This window comes from Oikopleura dioica, chromosome 2 (genome assembly GCF_907165135.1).
Source record: "Oikopleura dioica chromosome 2, OKI2018_I68_1.0, whole genome shotgun sequence".
Taxonomy (NCBI): Eukaryota; Metazoa; Chordata; class Appendicularia; order Copelata; family Oikopleuridae; genus Oikopleura; species Oikopleura dioica.
In genome coordinates this window covers 385,728-406,914 of record NC_137292.1, presented here as the reverse complement: position 1 = coordinate 406,914, position 21,187 = coordinate 385,728, and the positions used below count along the sequence as shown (strand labels likewise).

General features: G+C 40.1%; 4 protein-coding genes and 2 long non-coding RNA genes across 6 annotated transcripts; 3 read left to right on the top strand and 3 right to left on the bottom strand.

The window, feature by feature from the left end:
* On the bottom strand, nt 1-3,493 carry LOC145696097 (H(+)/Cl(-) exchange transporter 7-like). Its single transcript, XM_081773083.1, has 10 exons — nt 3,471-3,493; nt 3,143-3,430; nt 2,603-3,001; nt 1,882-2,443; nt 1,423-1,714; nt 1,170-1,373; nt 1,026-1,127; nt 815-979; nt 553-699; nt 1-485 (listed from the first exon to the last, which is right to left on the bottom strand). Exons 1-10 carry the CDS (start codon nt 3,491-3,493, stop codon nt 400-402), a joined length of 2,268 nt encoding a protein of 755 aa, XP_081629209.1. The 3' UTR covers nt 1-399.
* A 3,209-nt stretch (nt 3,494-6,702) lies between these two features.
* LOC145699985 (uncharacterized) lies at nt 6,703-7,110 on the bottom strand. The gene is made up of 2 exons (XR_014134119.1): nt 6,953-7,110; nt 6,703-6,898 (listed from the first exon to the last, which is right to left on the bottom strand). It is a non-coding gene; the product is annotated as an uncharacterized LOC145699985 (long non-coding RNA).
* Nucleotides 7,111-7,127: 17 nt separating this feature from the next.
* On the bottom strand, nt 7,128-7,380 carry LOC145699984 (uncharacterized). Its single transcript, XR_014134118.1, has 3 exons — nt 7,290-7,380; nt 7,198-7,244; nt 7,128-7,154 (listed from the first exon to the last, which is right to left on the bottom strand). It is a non-coding gene; the product is annotated as an uncharacterized LOC145699984 (long non-coding RNA).
* A 1,001-nt stretch (nt 7,381-8,381) lies between these two features.
* Nucleotides 8,382-9,528, top strand: LOC145700249 (uncharacterized). Its single transcript, XM_081777502.1, has 4 exons — nt 8,382-8,460; nt 8,554-8,709; nt 8,752-8,893; nt 9,250-9,528. Exons 2-4 carry the CDS (start codon nt 8,569-8,571, stop codon nt 9,348-9,350), a joined length of 384 nt encoding a protein of 127 aa, XP_081633628.1. The 5' UTR covers nt 8,382-8,460; nt 8,554-8,568; the 3' UTR covers nt 9,351-9,528.
* A 2,738-nt stretch (nt 9,529-12,266) lies between these two features.
* Nucleotides 12,267-13,004, top strand: LOC145696093 (uncharacterized). Its single transcript, XM_081773079.1, has 3 exons — nt 12,267-12,421; nt 12,469-12,552; nt 12,600-13,004. Exons 1-3 carry the CDS (start codon nt 12,278-12,280, stop codon nt 13,002-13,004), a joined length of 633 nt encoding a protein of 210 aa, XP_081629205.1. The 5' UTR covers nt 12,267-12,277.
* A 2,793-nt stretch (nt 13,005-15,797) lies between these two features.
* Nucleotides 15,798-17,816, top strand: LOC145696091 (solute carrier organic anion transporter family member 4C1-like). Its single transcript, XM_081773077.1, has 5 exons — nt 15,798-16,215; nt 16,286-16,537; nt 16,778-17,346; nt 17,393-17,606; nt 17,644-17,816. Exons 1-5 carry the CDS (start codon nt 15,798-15,800, stop codon nt 17,814-17,816), a joined length of 1,626 nt encoding a protein of 541 aa, XP_081629203.1.
* Nucleotides 17,817-21,187: the final 3,371 nt, after the last annotated feature.

Below are 21,187 nucleotides of genomic sequence, written 5' to 3'. Positions count from 1 at the left end.
AAAAAGTTGAGCTTCGAGTTTCAATAAATAAATATTTTAGCGACACACAAACATAAACAAGAAATCACGAATGAACAAGGATAAGATGAGACTAGAACTATTCAATAAAAGAAAGTGTAAAAACAAGAATGAAGAATGAGTAAATGCGATTTTGTCGGAACTGTAAGAGCATAATTTTGAAAATAAGGGTATCGCTATAAATTTATTTCTGTTATTCAATATTTTTGAAACAAGACAGGGTTGGAGCTCAAACTGAAACAGTGTAAAAATGGATGAAAGAGAGAATGAGAAATAAGATATTTTTGAAAGTATAAAAAGATTGGCGAATGAAGGTAAATGAGGTTGAATTGAAGGCGTTTTGGTATCTTAATTTTCTTTGTACAAATCGAAAAAGGCCGATCAATCGTAGTAGACGTGCGATTGACGAAACTCGTCAATTGGAATTCGATGGACGGCCTCGTTCTCTGCGCGAAAACGAGCGATGTCTGAAGAAAATAATTAAATAGGGAATGAAAGCCGGAAGGGATTTCATCCACAACTAACGGAACAGACCTTTTCTGGTGACGATTCCAATCGGTTTGAGGGCTTTATCGACGACGACGGCATGACGGAGCCCAAGAGCTCGAAAGAGTCGGAAAATACTCTCCAAGGTGCTTTCGACTGTCAGCATGTGGACGGACTTGTTGATATAGGGTCTGATTAATGTTAATAAGATTTGATCAAATATATCTCTGAAAAAAAATCATCATGAAGAAAAAGGAGAAATATTTTTTCTGGTCTTTTTCATGAAGTGATTTTCATTAACCATTCCTGAGATCGACGAGTTTGTCCATATCCACTTCTTCGATTCCCGTCTCTGATACTGAAAAGTACCTCGGATAAGCACTTCTGAGCTCGGTCAACGAGAGCAAATCCTGCGGCCGCGATGGGTCGTAAAACAAGCGATTTTTCAATATTAGCAGAATGTGACTTCGTAAAACTCAAATAAAAAGTCGAAATCAAGGACAACTTCTAGTGAAATTTACCTAATCCTTGATAGTCGCCGTTATTAGCGTCAGTAACCGGGAATCCGTTGTGTTGATGGTTCGATGATGCCAATTCGTTGTACAGATTTCTCACAGTTTCGACTTAAAAGACCAATTTCATCCCTTTTTCAAACCTTTTTTTACCTGATCTGAAGCCAACAACTGGTTTGGACATGATTCCCGTCGCCTTGATCAATTCTGAGTTCGGTGGTGGTTCCCACTCGAGAATGGGCACTCCCCAGAGATGGATGTGAGTATCGTAGATTCCCTTGTTGAAGAGATCTCCCACAGCTTTGCTCGTGATTAAAACAGCTGTAATCGGCAACGCAAGGGTCAAATTCCCAGTCGCTAGAAAGAAAAGGGCCTCGTTTCTTCATTTTTCGTTCTTTTTTCTCACCTTCGATAATAATGACGCAGAGGGAGAGCGTCATTCTGACAGTGCCAGCCAAACCGGCAGCAGCACCGACGAGAGCATATACGCTTGGATCGCTGATTTTCTCGACGCCGCAGATCGTCGCCATTAGAATGTGGACGAGTCGGCCCCAAGTGGCTCCGCACAGCAGAGCAGGGACAAAAAGACCGGAGGGAACTGAAATGCCATACGTTAGGCAAGCCAAAAGCCAGTAGATTGGCAAGAAGATGAGAAGGGTAGTAGAATGGAAGAAATCGTAGGGCTCGTGAAACATGGCCTTAAAAGTTCGATAAATTTCTTTATCTGATAAACTCGGCTCGGTACCCTGTGTAGAAACCTGAGTTAGGGCCCTGAAATTCCCACAAAGCTTTTTACCAAACGCCTTTCAGGAGAACCTGAGTCAGGTTTTAACACAGGTTCTCAGTGATCCGCCGAGAAATGTACCTTTACAGCAGTTTCTGGCGTTCCAAACGAAAGTAAACTCATGGTGTTGTACTGATGCGGGCCGCAGTTCATTCGCAAATGTTGAAATTCCTTCATGCTAATCGCAGATCCAGCTGGTCCGTCTTCCGTTTCGTCGCGGCAATAAGGGTTTACGTAGAGCATGACGATGTAAGCACAAGTAGAAAGTAGGGCGATGCAGCCGGTTTCTAGCGTTTTCGCGAGGCGACTCGGTCGAAGATGGATTCTGTTGATTGTGATTACTTTGTTCAGCTGGACGAAGCAAGCTCCTAGGAGACCGCCGATGACTCCCATGAGCACAAAAAGCGGCAGTTCGTAATAATACCACATTGAATTATCAAACTTGCCGAAATTCAGCAAACCAACGGCGGAGAAATTCCCAAATTGAAGATCAGTCTTCATCGCTGTCAGTCCGTAGTTGAGGCTCATGAACGAAGTCATCGAGCAGAAAAAGATGCGCCAGGTCAAAGGCTGGTTCCAGAAAGAAGCAGCTTCTTCGAGCGCGAAGAGAACTCCACCGACGGGGGCGCCAAAAGCCGCGCTTTCAGTTGGATAAAAAATAGAAAGAAGCTTGCGGCTTTATTTTGGAAGGATTCCTCCCAAACTGCAGATGTTATTCATTTCGAAAAGCCGCAGATGGCGATTTATTGAATAATTCGCCAGAAAAAGATCTCTATCTTTATTTATTTTCATCCATTTCCTGACTCCAGCGGCAGCTCCAGCCGCGACGAAATCTCTCTTTTCGTGATCATCTCTGAAATGTTCGAAAATCGACGTCGTGATTCCAAGCGACAGCGAGTTTCCTTGCGAAATACCTCCCGCTAAAACGGCGCCAGCGTGGACCATCGGCCCTTCTTTCCCGCAGACGAGGCCGCCAGAGACGGCCAGGATGATTCCAAGAACTTTGACGATGAGTGTTTTTAGACGAATGACTTTTGGGAAACGAACGCCGTTGAGGAAGCATTTGATTTGAGGAATGCCGGAGCCAGCGGCGACTGGCGCGAGAAAGGCACACATTAGTCCGGAAATAAGGACGAAGGAAGTGTCCAGCCAGCACCAGACGAGGACGGGGACGAAGGAGGACACGTGGCTTTCGACTTCTCTTTCATCAAGGATCAATATGCGCAATATTCTCGTTTCTGACTTATTTTACTAGTGAAAATCGAGAAGCCGTTTGCTTCTTCGAGGCTCGAAGTTCGAGCAAAGAAGCTATTGAAATAAAGATCCCTGCCTTGGGTGAAACAAGTTATTCAGCCATTTTTGCTTCAATCCCGAAAGTGCCTCGATCGAGACTGTGATTACCACTCCGATCGCGCCGGTCAAAGCACCGATAAAGAAGCAAATCAGCCATCTCTCCAGCTCTTTCGTCGTCGAAGAAGTCTTATTGTGCCGCCGAAGCTCGTCCTGGCGGATGCGGTTTTGGACGATTTCGTAGTTGAGCGACTCGAACTCGTTTTTGATTTTGTACAGTTCATCGCCAGCTTGAATTCCTGTATTTTCTGAACTTGGCTCGGCAACCTGCGTAGAAACCCTGACTCAGATTCCTGAAAGAGCAGCTTACGGCCTTTTACCGTGACTCAGGTTTTCTACTCATGTTGCCGAGCCCAACGTCTAAATGAGCTCTCTCTCTTCGTCATCCGTCAGAGTCGAATTCACATCATCGTCGATCAAGAGGACGTCGTCGTCCTCATTCATCTAGAATTTTTCTTTATCAACCCTCTCTTTGAAATTTGAACAGTTCGAAAATGAATTATCAAGAATCGAGGTCAAAAAGAATAAATATTTTTCTCGTGTTTGAGCTCAGCACAACAGACAGAAAAAAGAAAGAAAGCCAAAGATCAATTTCGTTTCACACATTTCGCAGAAAGTAAAACACAAGCATTCGCGACCGCTCAGCGGTTTACACTTCGATTTTTTCTTTACAGAAAATTCTTTTTTCTTGCTTTTCTCGCTTCATTATTTGTAAAGACGCGCTTTTTTTAAGGTGGTGGAGGTTTTCTAGCCCACTTGCGCCTTATAAACCCTAGAACACCATACCTTTTCGGAATCAGCAGGAAATTCTAAGAACTTTGACCCTTTTAGTTTTCGAAAATTCCACTTCCGGTCCGATTCTAGAGCCGGAAGTTGGCGAAATTTAGGAGTTAGGGTAAAGTTTGACATATCAAATTGATGCTCGAACGTTTTGAGTCATCCTGAAATCAATATGTCAGATGAAACAGTCCCAAACGTGGTCAATCGAACCGGTAAAATTATGAAAAAACGCATAAATTGATGATTTTTTCAGTTTTAACCGGTTGGTTTGACCGCGGTCGGGATCGATTCTTGCTTTAATTTAAAGGAAATCTTCTGAGCATCAATTTGATATGTCAAACTTTACCCTAACTCCTAAATTTCGCCAACTTCCGGCTCTAGAATCGGACCGGAAGTGGAATTTTCGAAAACTAAAAGGGTCAAAGTTCTTAGAATTTCCTGCTGATTCCGAAAAGGTATGGTGTTCTAGGGTTTATAAGGCGCAAGTGGGCTAGAAAACCTCCACCACCTTAGAAAAAGCGCGTCAAAAGGACTTTTGTGAGGAAAACGACTTTTGAGCCAAAACGCGTCTTTCGCGCGCGAGTGATGACGTCATTCAACGCGAAATTATTTTCGACTTTTGCGACTCGAAAAATCTTATTGAAAAGTCTGGAATTATTTGCTCAAGGGAAAAAACGGACGATTAGGGTTAGGGTTGTTCGGAAATTTCCACCTTTTGTCAAAATAAATTTGGAAAATATACATTTTGAAAAACGAAAAACAGTTAAAAATGCTACCTTCTTGAATAATTAAAAAGCTCAATCCCATAAAATTGGGACTTCCTTGAGCAGATCGACTGCTAGAATGAGTACTCCCTTTCTTGTACCGTATTATTCTGAATGACTCGCCAATTGGATCGGCAGCAGCAGACTGATTTTTCCGAGACTCTTGTGGAAATTGACAGAATGTCTAAATCTACCAACTGAGAGCAAGTGTTAAGTTATTTTTAGCTGAAATTCATGACATTAAAAGATTAAGTCTTTACAAAACATACAATGTTACTAAACAAATGAAGAATTAGACTACTACCTACTGTAAGAAAGTCTTAGTGACACGATGCCAATGCGAGTTAAGCCTACTTTGTACGCTAATAAGTGAACTCTGAATAAACCCTTTTCGGAGAATAATCCTTAAGAATCGCTAAAGCTGCTCTTAATCAAAGTTTAATGAAGTTGATATACATAAGACGTGGTCGATTTGAGCATCATCAAAGAGCAGTTTCTGAAACTCAACTTTAGTTCAAATTAAAGTAAGTTCAAACGGGGGAAAAAGAACCTCAAGTCTACAAGACATCTTTTGTCATGTCTGTTAAATAAGAAAATATAAATTAAGAGCGGAACACGATTGCCGGGCAGACGGTCCGAAAAGTGGATCATCCAATTTTTAATAAAGAATTATACGCAGATGATCATTTAATTATATATCTCGGCTTATAATATAAGCGGACCCATCCATTTTGCCTCTCATGTCTCAAGAGTTCCAAATACATTTTGTCGCTAAAAATCATCAACATAGGATTTTCATCAAAGCCCGAGGTCGGAAACCTGCGTAGAAAGCTCTTGTCAGTTTTTTTACGGTACCGTCAAGTTCATTTTGCTCTCCCAGACATTGTTCCCTGTGAATTAAGCAAATGATACTGAGAGACAAAATAGCGTTAACAAGAGCGAAGGGTTGAATACTAATGCTGACTGAAATGATGATTGTATCGGTACAAGAGACAGTTAATTGCACAGTAATGGCAATTCTTCATCCATAATGCTATATAAAAATAATGCTACCGCGTATTCACCGCGTCCTTGTTAATCTTTGATCACCTGTACATTTCAAATCAAAGCCAATCTCCTCGTCACCCCCTTTTCGTTTTCAGAAGCTATTTTACATTTTACGCGGCGCATCAAACAAAAAAACGAAAATGAACCTCACTTTTTTCGCTTTTTCGGCACTTGTTTCAAAACTTATTTGAAATCAACGAGGACTAACTTTTTGAAACAAGAAAATTAAGATCATCAATTTCGTTAGCGCAAATCCGCTCAATTTACAACAAAGATCGGCCGACGAGTACAACGAGTTTTTGGACGGAATGATGTTCGTCGGAAAGAGATCTCCATCACCAGGTTTTGATCGAAGAGAGGGGCTATCATTCGAGCCTATGATTCGAGCCATTCAATTTCTTTAGAATCTGGGCTAGTGGTTAGGGCTAGGGACTGGTAACTCTTAAGGGGGTCCGGGGAGCGAAGCCCCCTTGGTTAGTTTTAAGGTTCGGGGCAGCTCGAATGATAACACCCTAATAGGGGGCCCCTACTACCGTTTGGATTCTAGAGTTAGGGTTGCCAAACCCCGACTTTCTCAGTTAGTTGGTCATTTTCGTCGGATTTAAACTGACTGTACACGGACCCCAACTGCTAATAAGAGTCGGTTCGGTGACAAGTTGGTACTTTTAGCCCTTATTCTAGGCTCTAGAGCTAACTTCTCCAGAATTTTACTGACAAAAACGACGTAAGGAAGGGAGCGTAGAAACAATCATTTTAGTAAATCTCAATCGTTTTAACAACAGCCTTTTTGTTAATAAAGAACGAAGTCGTTCTTTTATGACTTCAATTTGGTTTATCGATCTCATTTTCCTCCTTTTTAACCTTCACTTAAGGCTTCTGGGACGACTCAAAGATGGCGAATCTCATTAATGGCAACAACCTTTTTGGCGCTTTATAATAAATGTTTAAGATCAAGAGCAAGTACATTTGTCATCTTCTTTATTCTTTTAAAAATATCATTTTCGTACTGATGGAGCATTAAACAAGCAGGTAAGACGTCTGATCGCCATTTTGATCAGGAAACTCGTCGAGCATGTACGAGTCCTGATCGGTAAATTCGCCAGCGATCGATGCCGAGTGACTGATGTCCGTCAGATAAATCACCTGCTGGCTGTTATCTGAATACAAAATTGAATGACAAAATTCATTTTAATGAGCAGGCAATCGAAAACCTTTCATTTCGTCTTCCACTGCGCAGTCGAGGCGATCAAGGCCCTTGTCCAGTTCTGATCCGATTTCGTCGCTGTTTCCGAGTTCAAATAAATCATTTTCAAAATCCAGTTTCAAAGTTCAGCTCGTATTCTGCTGAGTAAGAAGATACTTGAACTCAAATAAGATCGTCTTCCTCCGCGTCGTCGTCATTGCTGTCATCGCCTTCAATCAACTCATATACCATTTCTAAAAATAGCTCTCTTACCATCGTCCGCGTCTACTTCTAGCGCAGCTTCTATTTCTGCCGGGTCTCTGAAAAACAACTCTTTCTTTCTCCTTTCCATCTTTGTTTCTTACATTTCTACATCCTCTAGATCGCCTTCTTCTTCCGATTCTTCTTCCGAATCCGATCCTGACCCTTCTTCAGACGTCTCATTCTTCTTTTTCGCCTGCTCTTTTGCGTCTAGCAAACCCGACATTTCCTTAAGGGGGTGGTGGTCGAGAATTTATCTAGGATTCTTGATTTTCGGCATTTATTTTCAGTATTTCAAAGAATAAACTTCAGATATTTCTTTTATGATTTTTTTCTAGCTCAAAAACTATGGTTTAGGCAAGTTAGTCGCCTAAAATAGCCGAAAATTATCAAAAAGCCGAAAATGATTTCTCAAAAATAGCATAAAATGAGATTTCAGGTCCACTTTGACCCAAAATAACGACAATTTTTTGACAAAATATATTTTTCAGACCAAGTCGCCCACATAATTTGAACCCTTTTTAACCCATTTTCGGTTAGAAAAAATAAGATTTTTAAGAAGAATTTTGCGTTAATTTTGTCAAAAGAAGTCTGATTCTCGACCACCACCCCCTTAATTTTTCTCTAAAGAAAGTCAAAAACAAGAAGTACATCTTCAGGCTCAAGAAGTTCCTCCTCTTTTGATTCTTCTTTTTTGGAGTTTTTGACAATCAAGCCGTCGCCAAATTTGAAACCTCGCCCGTTTTCGACCACGTAAAATGGCATCTATTCAAGATATAATATATGAAGAAAAATCGTCAAATTACTTTAAAAATCGCTTTCGAAATCGAAGGTTTTCTGCTTTCTTTTTGGCGCTTTCTGGTCTTGATTTCTTCCTTCTCTTCAGCTGAAATTTTGTTTTGAAATCAAGGAAGAACATATTATTTACTTGTGAAAGGGCGGAAAGTATACTTTGGAAACATCTTTTTTAATTTTCCATCTATCGTTTTTTTTCCAGAAAACTTTATCATGAGCAATCATGATAATGTCAAAACAGGACAATTCTATCTTGACAGTATATCTTGACAATAATTTTATTATTTACGAGTTTTCCAACAAACAGGGCTAACAAGAGTTAAAAGCGCCCTGTCAGCAAGTTGTTAGCTCATCAGTTGCTGTTGTGACCTGGCTACAAGAGCTGGCGTGATTTCTGTTGGGGAGACAGCTGTTGAGTCTTCTGCGGATCCACCTTGGCCCGACCCTTGTTTTTTCAATTTTTGCTTGTCGAGGAACGAGGTAATTTTCAAATTTTTTGTGTAAATTCGTAATTTTATGACGATAATAATAGAAGAGATAAAGCGGGGGATCTTGGCTTATTTTCGATTCTAGAGCAAATTTTCAACGATGGATGACGATTTCGTAAAGAAGCGACTCGAGCGAGATTTGGCCGAGTTGAAGCGAATGTGCGACGATCACTTCCAAAAGCGAGCTGCTGATGAGGAAAACATCACTTCTCTTGAAGGACGAATGAACGACCGAAAAGCGGTAAAGTTGACAAAATAGCTATTGAAGCTAAAATTGCTGTAGCTCCGAGAAGAGCAGAAAAACGCTCGAATGGAGAAGGAAAAGGCCAAGGTCGAGGCTGAGCGACTCGCCAAGGAAGCGCGAGAGAAGGCTGAAGAAGAGCGAAAAGCGAACGAAGCTGAGGAAAAAGCTGCTATTCTTTCAGGTTCGAATCGGGTACCCCATCTTTTTCAACTGGCTTTTGCCATCATTGTCGAAAAGACTCCGGAAAATCGGGTAAAGATTGTCGATTCAGGGTTAACTCGACAAGTAATGGTTTGAATTAGATCAAGTGTTCTGAAGACAATTAATCTTGGACTCGTTTTTTGAAGTTTTATCCAAAATTTTGGGCTATTTTTCTCCTCCCTTTTATCATAAACGTGTTTTTTAGATAGGGACTTTGGTGATAAGTCTTGAAAAATATTAATTTCTTGTGCAAAAATAGACAGTTAACGGCTTTTAAATTTATCTACTTGGTACCTCACCCCCTTTAACGATGACCCGTGTTAATTTATTCTTCAGCGATGTCGCAGGGCTACGATAAAGAAGCTGCCCGAAAGCGACGAGGTGAGAAGCGACGACTCAAGCGACGATCTGCTGCCATCAAACAAGCTCAAGCCTAAAAATTGGACGCTTCTCTTTTTCTTTTTCAAATTTCTCGATTCGGAACCGTATTTTCACCCGTTTTTCATGCCCCTTCTCTTCGCGCTCCACTCATATCAATTTTTCCTTGCTAGCAGAATTTTCTAGAGCTCAGGCGCAGGTAATCGAAATGCTCGGAAAAGACAGCTAGCTTTAGGAGATTTGAAAGAGTTTAAAAAAATGTGTGTGTCGACAACACTTTTATGCGTAAAACCTTTTTTGTACTGTGAAGGCCTTTGAAATTTCAACTGACTTTTATCAAATAAACTTTATCAAGCAAATTTGTTTTGAAAATAAAGATTTGGCTGGCACTGACTATGTCGCCGAATGTCGCTAAATGTCGTGGAATGTCCCAAAATGTCGACGAATATTCCTAAATGTCCATGAATGCCGCCAAATGTCGACGAATGTCACTTAATGTCGTCGAACGTCGCCAAAAATAACAAAAAAAAAACATGTTCTGGAAAGCTTCGAAAACGTGAATGAATAGACTATTTCAAATAGTCTATTTGGCAATGGTTTTGGCTAGGGACTATCACGGGAGCGCGAGGGCCCCATTTTCGCTTTCCCAACTACAACCCGAAATATTCATATGTACCCGAAATATTCATCCGTTTTTCCTGATTTTACAGACAAGTATGTTTTCTTACCTACTGATTTTAAATATGAAAGAAAAATTCGCAAAAAATCAATGAGTATTATGAAAAACATGGAATTTATCCTTCAAATAGGCAGATCTTCTAGGCCCGTCTTACCCCGTCATTCTTTTTTCGATATGTTCTCTATCAGACACTTATCTTTCATCTCTGAAAAAATGTTTTTACGAGTGCTTACTGGTATCTTGAAATCATCCGATAACTAGAGGCATGTCGCAACTCGCGCGACGCGGGGCACCGCGAAAAGGGCCCGCAGCAGCATCGCCCTATCGGTTCTTATCGAAAACTTTAGCTGCCACTTCATCTGCCACAATCAGCGTGATTTAAATCATGGCGCCTGAGAGCCAATAAGCGCAAAATTTGAAAAAAATCTGGCGGATGGATTCTGATGGCCGACAGAACCAATTTGAAGTAGAGTGAAGGGCGGAAGGGCGGTTGAAGCAGAGGGAAGGGCGGAAGTACACTTCACGCCCTTCAACGCCCTGCAACGCCCTGAAGTATACTTCATTCCGAAGGGCGAGTGAAGTATACTTTTTACCAACTCTGGTTATGGCATTAATTGCTAGGGCTTGTGAAACCCTAACCCTAAATTCATCAGAAACGTTCAGATTCCCCCTCAAAAAGCAAATATGATTGTAAAAAGCAAACTTTCGAAAGAAGCACAATTTCCTTCCTGAAAATCAATCGAGAAAGAGACGCTCAATTTTATTGAAAAATTGTTATTGAAAAAAATTAAATTTAAGCCAGATATAATGGAGATGCAGACTGAAAGACCAAATTTATTGGAAATGAACACTAATAGACCGAATATGATGAATATGGAAAGAAATGAAGACTAGGGAGATGGTTGAACCCTGGAGACAGCCTGGAGTCTTATGTTCAAAGTTTGAACTTCAAACCACTCGAAGAAGACGAAAGAGAACAGATAATGCAAGAACTAAGGGTATGAATTTCTTAATGAAAAAGAGAAAAATTTCTTTTTATTATCGTTATTATTTTCGACTTCAAAAATCTAACGAAGAATGTTCTCGACCAGAAAGAAAGCAATCTTGATGTACCAATCGCCATAACAGTGCTTATTCGATGGGCTATTAAAAATGATCTTAGATATAACGATGACCTAGATTTGCAAAGATATTTTATACTCGAACAAATCTTCACAATGTTAACAATGATCATCTACCCGAGGAGTCTGGCTGGCTTGAATCTCAATCCAAAAAATGACGAGCAAGAATTTCAAGCGAACAACATCGAAGTGCTCCTAAAACGCTTGAAATTGGAAACATATTTGAACAAAAGCGGATGGGATATTATCAAAGATCAATTAAATCAAGGATTACAAGGCAACTTTGATTTTGAAAAAGGTTTATTAAAAAGAACAAAGATTATCAGTAAGTTATTAAATTTCAGTCCTCCTGCATTCAGAATTTGAATTTATTCAACCGTTAACCGTAACTGGCGCCTATCAACGAATCGACGGGTCTATAATTTTCCACCAAATGGTGCTAGACCGAATTGAAGACTCCCAATTTATTCTCCAAAACAATCTCATCGACCATTCAGGATCGCAAATTAGAATTCCTCTCAAGAGAGAATTTTACGTTACTTACGAAATGATGGACGCGTGCAAGAAGTTCTTTACAGAATCATCTTTACAGTAAAAATAAGACGTTACTCAGGCTCGTAAAGAGGGAGATTAGTGAATATTTAACGACAAGGGCGGTGACAGTTTGCCACTGTCAGAAAAAGGTAATATCTGATAATCAAAGCCGGTGGCAAATCAATGAAAAACGTCACCCAACCCTGCATCAGATTGATTCCCTCTTGTTTTATGCACATTTCATTTCAGTAAGCAAATTAAGTGAATTAGCAGAACCAGAAATTTATCCATCAATTCATTTTTCATATGACAGCTAGAAGCGAAAATTAAAGAATTGCCCTAAGATTTTTCTTTCCTATTATCGGTTTATTGACAATAAGTATCATAATTTATTTCAAATAAATTATTTGTAATATAGATTTTGTTATGCAACTTATTCTCGCTTTCAAGAATTTCTTCTTGATTCTTGCTAAATGATCTGACATGAGGGAAAGACTTATAAGTTATAACTCGTTGGTTAATCTCTACCATTATGGTGCATAATTAATGGTAGTACAATAGAAAGTATTATGAGCTGAGCATTTATCATATCGATTTCCGGTCTCTTCTTTTGATGCGATTCGAGTCTTCAAAAGGAAGCATTTCATCTAAAATGGGTTGTGCTGATTTTTTAAAAGAGTGGTTCAACAGTGACGCCCAAGAGTGGGTAGACGAGAACTACCAAAATATCTCAATCGACAAAATCCTAAAAGTTCAATTCTCTATTCGGCTATCTGCACTTCCTTACAATTGTCAAGTAAAAATACTATTTTACCACCCGTTTCAACTGAGAATCGTTTCTAGAGTCTCTCTGAAGCACGAATTGAAAATGGTGACAGCAAAAAATTTACTGAGATTGTGACGCAACATGGAAGTGAGCTCGAAAAGGTGTTCTAGAATTTTAATATCTGTTATCAGTGATAATCTTAATTTAGTCTTCTTTGGCTTCATTGCTGCAAAGATTCGAGTTTTTCGAGTTCGAAGTCATCCGAGACGAAGAAACGGGCTCCGATGCCATCTTAATGTATGCAAAAGACAAGCCTATTGATGGTGTTGAGGGAAAAACTTATGCGATCGCCACCATCGCCGGGACACTTGAGCTTCAAGACGTCTGGCAAGATTTAAAGATTTCCCAAGTTCAATTTGAAGAAACTGAAGCTCGCGTTCACAGCGGTTTCTACGAGTGCTTTCAAGCTCTGAAGCCGAAAATTGAAAGTTTTATCGATTCAACTCTGGAAACAAAACCAGTCGACGAAATATTAATTGTTGGCCACTCACTTGGTGGCGCAGTTGCCTGTTTAGTTGGCGCTTCCTTAGGATTGGCTCGAAAACTAGGATGAACTTTTTAAATTTTCAGTGAAAATGGCTGTTGTATAGAAATGAAAAAAAATCGGAGCCAATAATCAGCGCCTAAGTATGAAAATGAGAATTTTCGAGTTGTGAGTGTCGCCGCCCCGAAAATTGGGAATCAGGCGCTTCAAGATTTGTTCAAGGAAAGGTTAATTTTCTCGCTCGGAAAATTTTTGTTGCTCCGATAATGTTTTCCGATAATGTTACTCTAAAAATTTAGAGTAAAGAAGCATTTGCGAATCCGACTTGTTAGCGATCCCATTGTGAAAGTGCTTGATCTACTTTATTGGTTCAGGCAAGCATTTATGTTTTTTTCTGTTAACGAAAAGAGGAGAAAAACACTTCTTTAGACATTCTGGGGATGATCACGGCCCAACTGATTTTCCGCTTTTCGACGAGTCTGACTTTCCGATCGGGAGTCATTTGCCTCAACCCTACTATGTTGGACTTGAGAAAACTAAGCAAGTCATCTTGAAGAAGAAATTCGGCAATGCTGTTGCAAAAGCGAAAAAATTCGTTAAAGCTAAATAGAAAAACAAAGTTGAAACAAATTGTGAAATTGTTTTTTGTGTATTTTTTTCCTCATTTCAGCAGAAAAGGAAAATTTGTCGTTCTTTTCTTCGCCCACGGTCGAACTTCTATCTTTCCAAAAGCAAGGAAAAAGCCCATGAAAACGGTAAAGAAACCAACCGGGGCCACAAAAAACTGGTTCCAATTGGCGGGGTCATCTATATATACACTCGATACGTCTGATTTGACGACTTACCTTGATTTTTGTCTTTGAGCAGGTAAACCATGAGCGAAGTGGAAGCGAACCCCGCAAAATTGCCGATGCCACCGGCGAAACCAGTCACAATCGGGCCGAAATTTGCAGACAGCTCAGCAGCAATTGGCAGTATTCCGGCTACTGTTAATTCGATCAGATCAATCGTCGAACTTTATCACTTACTTCCGCAAGCAGCTGTTGAAATAATATAAATAGAAAAAAGGACGGACACTCCAACAAAATTGCAACCAAAAATTTTAATGCAGCAAACTGACGGGAGCATCAGAATCCAGAAAAATACAATCATTGATTTTCGAACAAAAGTCGTGCTGTACTTTTTTCGTAATTTATCAACTTTAAACGGAAAAATTCATACTTTTAAAATCTTCTTCATCATTACCTATTAGCGCCGAAGGTAAACTAGCAATCAAGCATCCAAGCGCTACTGTTCCAAAAACGTAGGTCACTATCGAAAGTGGCAACCCGAAAGCGCGTGTCAAATATGTCGGAACGCTGATCGTGCTGCTCATTATCAAGTTAAAAGAGAATAATCCTAGAAGAGCGAGGAGGACTTGAGGGTCTATTATAATCGATCGGAAAGGAATATCCCGCAGTTCTGTTGTAAGAAGTGATGCTGGTCGAGAATGTTTTATCTGTTTTTGGACAAGAAAAAGCCATCATTATTTTTTTTAGTAAAGAATTTCTTGTCCCTTCCAGAGATTTTTCTTCTTTTGACATTCTACTTGAAATCTTCAATTTCTTTATCCCGCAAAAGCCAAATGCTTCTCTTTCTCTGTCTGGCTTAGGATCAACCATAGCCGCCCAGAGAAGACCAACGAAAATCTGGCAAGTTCCAGCGACGTAATAGCAGTATTCCCAGCCAAATGAATCGATTATCATGCCGCTTCCGACTGAGCCAAGAATATTCCCGATCGTCACGCCAGCCGATTGAATCGCGATATTCGTCGTTAATTCGCTGGGAATGCCCCACCAGTACCATGATCCTTGCAAAGCGGGGACATATGGACCGGAAAAGATGCCAAGTAGGACTCGTAAAAGACATCCGAGTTGGTAGGATCTCCTGACGACAAATGGGAAAAGAAGCGTTGTTGTTGCACTTCCGAAGCACAAAACCTTGATCAACGGATAAAACCCATATTTCTGCGTTGCGAAAGCAGATCCGATGGTAGAAATTGAATAGCCGATGAAAAATGCTCCGAGTATGTTTCCGTACTGCTCATCTGTCCAGGCAAAATCGTTGTTTCCTGATTTCCCCGCATTTTCAACTGGAACTGATCCATTCAACGTACAGACAGATTCCACAGTGCCGCCATCTTGAGGAGAAGACATGGCCGTTATTGTAAAGGGAAGAGTTAGCTCAGAGGTGTATTTAAATATGGTTACCAACGAGGCTAAAAACGTGAATTCAAGCCTTTTTCTTCCCGGCATTATTTTTCTCTTCCTGTCAATTTTTCGAAAACAAAATAGTTTTCTTTGACTTTTTTTGTTTTAAAAAAGGAAGCCATCAATGTCTTTTTTAATCATTTCTCCATCACTGTATTGAAAAGTTTCTCGTTGAGTTTGAAGATGAAGATTGGTCAGTAAAAGAAATAGCTTGAAGTTGTGACGTGCTCGTATTTGCTTTTTGAGAAGGAATTTCAATGCTTTATTCTTGCTACGGTGTTATGCTTTGCTTATCAACCTCGGGTTCAAGCTATATCAGTGAGGCCTGTATCCACCGGATGGGAGCTCAAGTTCCGGCTGTCCGGCTAGTTTCCTGCCAATGAAGTCTAACAGAAAATTACAAAAAGTTCAAGAGCCGTCCTTTTGCTTTAAAATGAGAGAAGAAAATATGTTCAATAAAGAATTTTCAGAGAAAAATCATGTTAAAAAAACTAATCAGAGCAATAAAGAAGAAGAAGGAAGATATGTTTTCTTTTTCTATTTTAAATTTTTGCAGGTATAAATTTGCATGATTCTTACTAGGAAATGACTTTTTCTCAAGTGTTTGAACTCGATGAATTGGTTTGTTTTCTTCCTCACCGTGATTATCGCCGCAATTGGATTCGGCCCATACGGCGCTCTTTTAGCTTCAATTTCAACAATTGAAAAACGCTTTGGTTTCAACTCGAAGCAATCCGGCTTAATCATGGCTGCCTATGACATTGGCTATCTTGCCTTTGCCTTTCCATCCAGTTGGTTAGCGAAGAAGATTTCTCTTGGCGGCTCTTTGGGTCCAGCCGGAGCAGCCATTGCTCTCGGTGCGGCGCTCAATTTTATTCCGCATTTTGTAACTCCGAATGCTCCGATTTTAGGCGCGGAGGAGTCTGAACCGAATATTTGCTCTGTTTCTAAAGATAATCAGTTCTTTGGAGAAATTGATCAGTCCAGCTGGCTTGCTTGTTTTATCATCGCTGGGCTTCTTACTGGAATCGGTAACAGTGTCTTATGGACAAGAGGCGAGTTAGATCAAGATTTGCTATATTTTGAACCTTCTATTTAAAGGAGTAACAGCCGCAGAGGACCAAACAAACGAGCAAAAGGGAGGAGTGAATATAACAATCTGCAACGCCGGTACTGTCGCTGGATCTCTGCTTGGACTTTTCAGCAGCGTTTTTTTCCTTGGCATCTGGACGGATATTTCTCTACACGGCTCCGTTGATCTTGACCCGAGCGATCCAAATTGGATCGGGGCCTGGTGGCTGCCATTTTTGATACAGTTCTTTATTGCTTGTCTCACTTTCCCCTTTCTGTTTGGTTACCCGAGAGTTCTACCCGGGGCGCCAGGAAGGAAAAGAAGCGAGAAAACGGATATTGGGAGCGAATTGAAGGCGACGAAAATTGTGCTCAAAAATGCTTGTTGGTGGTTTTGCTCGATTGGTGGAATTTGCGATCTTTTTACAACAGGAAAGATTTTCAAATCTTCTCATTCTGACTTTTTAAAAGAATCTTTTTAATAAAAATCAAGAAATTTGGCGATAAAAATCTTAAAATAAGCTGCTCTGATGGGCTACGGAATGAAACTTCTTCAAGAAACATACAACATTTCCGCCTCTGTAGCTGGACTTTGCGGCGGCGTATGCGCTCTCGGAGGTCTTATTGGATGTCTGATCCCGATTCCCTTTGGAACTTTCAAATTGCAGAGCAGCAAGTTGCTTTTCATTTGTTTCCTGACTTCAATGGCAGCATCGGTGGTGTACTTGCCGAGCATGTACAGATTTCCCTGCGACAATCAAGAAATTTTCGGCGTTTTCGACAAAAACGGAGACTCGATTCTCTCAAATTTTTCCAACTTATCATCTTGCCGTTCGGGTTGTTCCTGTCAAAACGAAATTTTCGAACCAGTTTGCGACCAGGAATCAGCGATCACTTACTTTTCGCCTTGCCATGCTGGCTGTCTCGACTTCAATTTGACCAATTGTCGATGCGACAATGAGGATTCTGTGGCCAAATCTCTTGCTGATGGCTTTTGTGAAAACGCTATTGAGTGCGATTCTCTTTGGAAAATAACTATTTGCTTCTTTTTCGTTTTTGCGTTTTCGTATGCTCCCTTGCCGATCGTCAAGGTTATCTTCGGCTTGATTAAAATAGAAATAAGAATTTTGATTTCAGACGGCTTATTTGCGCCAATTCAATTCTGACGAAAAGACGACCGCAGCGAGTTTGAACCTGATCTTGTGCTTGCTCGGAAGCATCACTGCTCCGATCGTCGTTGGTGCTGTCATCGACGAAGCCTGCGTCGTCTGGAGTGAAATGAAAGACGGTTCCGATGGAAACTGCTTGATTCATGACAATCGAGGGCTTGTTCATGCTTTTCTCGTCTTGCGTAAGAAAATTGTTGATTATTTAAACTCATTTTTAAGCACTGACGATGAAAGCAACGGCTGGATTGTGCTACTTGGCTGCTTCTTATTTTGCGAAAAATAAAGATCTTTCGAAAATTGAGAGCGAAGGGAATGAAATTTCTGAGGATGAAAAAGATATTTCTCAAAGAAACGATGCCACCGCAGATTTCTCACAAACAACTTCCCTATAAGATTATAAGTGTAAAATTAATGTTATAATTTATTGACTTCCTGACTTCCTACTGTTCCAGACAATTGATTTTTAGTGAATATTATTTCCAAAACAAGTTTATTTTTGAATAAAGGATCTTCTTTGATATATTTATGAAAAGCTTCATCCAATTATTGAGTATCTTCTCGGAGCATTTTCATCGAGCATTTCTGCTGGAAGTCTTGTCACTGAAATTCCCGAAATTCGACTGAAAACCGAGGCTCTCCGTGTATTTAGGTTCTCTCTCTCTTTTTTCGCCAAAAAGAACAGTCCATGTTTCGGCGCGAATACTTCGAAAAAACAGATTCCTTGTAAAACGGCGAAGCCCAAGTTGACCCAAACAAAATTCGCCTCTTTTATTTGATTTCCACCTTTGTAAAGAGTTTTGAGTCTTTTATCAATATTTGAATGGTCAGAAAAACTCTTCCTAAGATCACTCGAAAAAGAGGATCAATCAGCCACATTGACAGAAAAACAGGGGCGACATTGAATGAGACCAGATTGCCATAATGTTCTTTTGGAAAGAAAAACAAGAGCATACTGCAAGGAGAAGCGTAGACGTTCGCTTTGAAAAGAAGAAAAAGTATTAAAAAGACGTAGGTATTTGCATTGTCCGTCAAACTCTTCGCCTCAACTTTCGTTATGATTTTTTTACTTATTCAAAGTTTACCCGGTACATCATTTGTCCAGACAAAATGACTCCAGACATGCAAATGAAGCTCATCAAAACGACTGTGAGAAATTTATCTCGGTTGAACCTTTCTTTCAAGTTCGGCTGAAAAAAAGCTTTTGAAAAAATTCAAGCGTGATTTTTTTTAATCAATTATTCTTCTTTATGAAGCTGCTCCTGTGTCCAGAATGCGATGATAACAATCAGTTCTGGTAGAAGCGCGAAGAGGGGTGAAGCAAAAATTAGGTAGCCAAAAACATCCAAAATCTGCGAAACATGCTCTTCAATTTCCACGTTTGTTGCATTTTGAGAAAACGCATAAGTCCACTGAAGCCAGGGATACATCCAGCCAGAGATGCTTCTCGCTCTCGTCGAGGAAATAAGATAAACCAATGTAAAAATGATGAATACGGGGTCTTTCAAGGAGTCTGTCAGCTTCGTCACTTTATTTGATTCTTCCGATGAACAACATTTTTTCAAGTCAAAAATTTTTGGCTCATCTTCGAAGCCAATTGATTTTCTTGGCTTGATTTTTTTCTTTGAGAAGAGTTTACCGAAGACAGTATTTTTGAGTATCTCGCCATTGTCTGTAATAGGGTTGGATTAGTTTTGAATGATGAACAATTTAGATGAAGGTCGTTTAGTTAGATTTTTTCTCGAACCCTTCTCAAAACTATTATTCGGAAGAAAGTATGGCATCTGCAGAAATGTTCGTATGTGCATGATTCCCGTCAAAATCGCTAGAAATATCGTCATTTGCGAGAGCGAAAACGTCGAATAAATCTTCTTCAAAATCAGCGGCACCCCACTTGATGCATCAAACGCGCCAGCTAGAAGAACAACAACGATTCCTTCGTATTTTCCGAAAATGCTCGAAGCGATTGCATCCGCCAACCAAACGCCGGCGAGCGTGAAGGCAATAAATATCAATCCTGGGAAGAGCAGAAGGTGGTTTTCTTCATAATAAGCGACCATTATGTATCCAGCAGTGTTCATCGAGCAAAAAAGCATTCGAAACCAGAAAATTCCGACAAAATCGATGAGGAAACTTGAGAGAAAATAACCTAGAATAGCAATTGCCGCTATTTTGAGGATCAAATAAAGAATTGTAAACCTTTATTTTTCTTTAATTTATCCCCGTTCATATTGTCGTAAAAAGGGTATTATAAAGCTCTAATGCTTCTGGACAAAGCTCGCTGCTTTCTGACCAATAGACATTAGTCCCATTTGAACATGACTGGCTGTAGAAAACTCCTTGGTCTTTTAAAATAAATTCAAAGAAAGAAAAGCCATATGAAAATCCGAGAAAGAGGAAATTCTCCAAAAAGCCGGTCAAAAACCAAGTGAAAAGTTTTAAATGATAAAAAAAACTCATATCTTCTCAGTGTATTGTCTCTTTTGGCAATTTAAAACGACTTTCAAAAATAAAGCTGATTTCACGGCAATTTTATGATCAGTTTTTATCATCATTTCAGAGTTCATTATAAATCTCGCTCAAATGATGTCGCAATTCAATTGTTAAGGATTTCCATCTTTTTTCATTGAAATTCTTTGCGGGTCGAAATCCTCTTTTGCTTTTCTCGCTTAAAAGAACAGTTTATGTTTCGGCGCGGATGGCTCGTAAAATAAGAGTTTATTTTTCGAAATTCTCAAAGAAAGATCATTTTGAGATGCTCCTTTGTCGTTGGAATCCTGGATCGCCCGGAATCCTCGGAACCGATCAAGGAAAATGGGCGATTCAGGATCCGGGCAATCCAACATTCCGGGCGATCAAGAAGCAGCCTTCATTTTATCAATAGAATAGCTTTCTATTGGGCTAGGCTTCATCTAGCCAAGAGGTTCATGAGAGGTGCTACGGACGCAACACGTTCTATGAGAACCTTAAAGGTACCGTTTCAGCACGAATTTAGATACATGCATTTCAAATTACTGATTTTCTTAAAAGTTCGTATCTCGAAACGTGAGCAGGAGATAACTTCCTTTCTGGAATCCACTTCTTGATTGATGGTTGACATGTAAATGGTAGGTTGAACCGTTGACATCAAGAAAGCGCAACAGAAGTTTTCCGAATTTCTACTCTGACTTTGTAGCGCACTCTCCCAGACAAGCCAGGTTAAAAGATCTCTAGCGCCCGAACTCGCAAGAGCATAAAAACTTCTGTTGTAATTTGTATTCCAAATTTTTATCGACAAGATATAAAAAAAAATGAAACTTTTAACAAGTTTTTTTCTTGCTTCCTTCGCTGCTGAAGAGGAGTCGCGAGGAGCATGCATGAGTCTTGCTAGAGAAGCCACTTTTTCCACTCTCATTGCTGGTGGCGAGTGGCAATGCCAGCGGGAAGGGATAGATGTGGTAAAATGCATCGCAAAATGCTCAAACTCGGACGAAGTTGTTTTCATCGATGGAAATCGCAAACAAGCATTTTTCAATGCAAAAGCAGGGCTCAAAGTTTATGAGGAAAATCAATTGTCGGATACAGCAGATATGCTTTTGTATAAATATTGATTGCTGGATGTTCATACTGGCATTCTGAAAAGAACTTGAGCTCTGATAAAAGGGTGTTCGACTGACGGCGCAAGAATCAATTCAGCAGGCATCGGCGCGAAGCTAGAGTGTGGGGCCGATCCGGAATCGAGATGCAAGAAGATGCTGGCGGATGCCCTGAAAGCCGCGCCGATCGA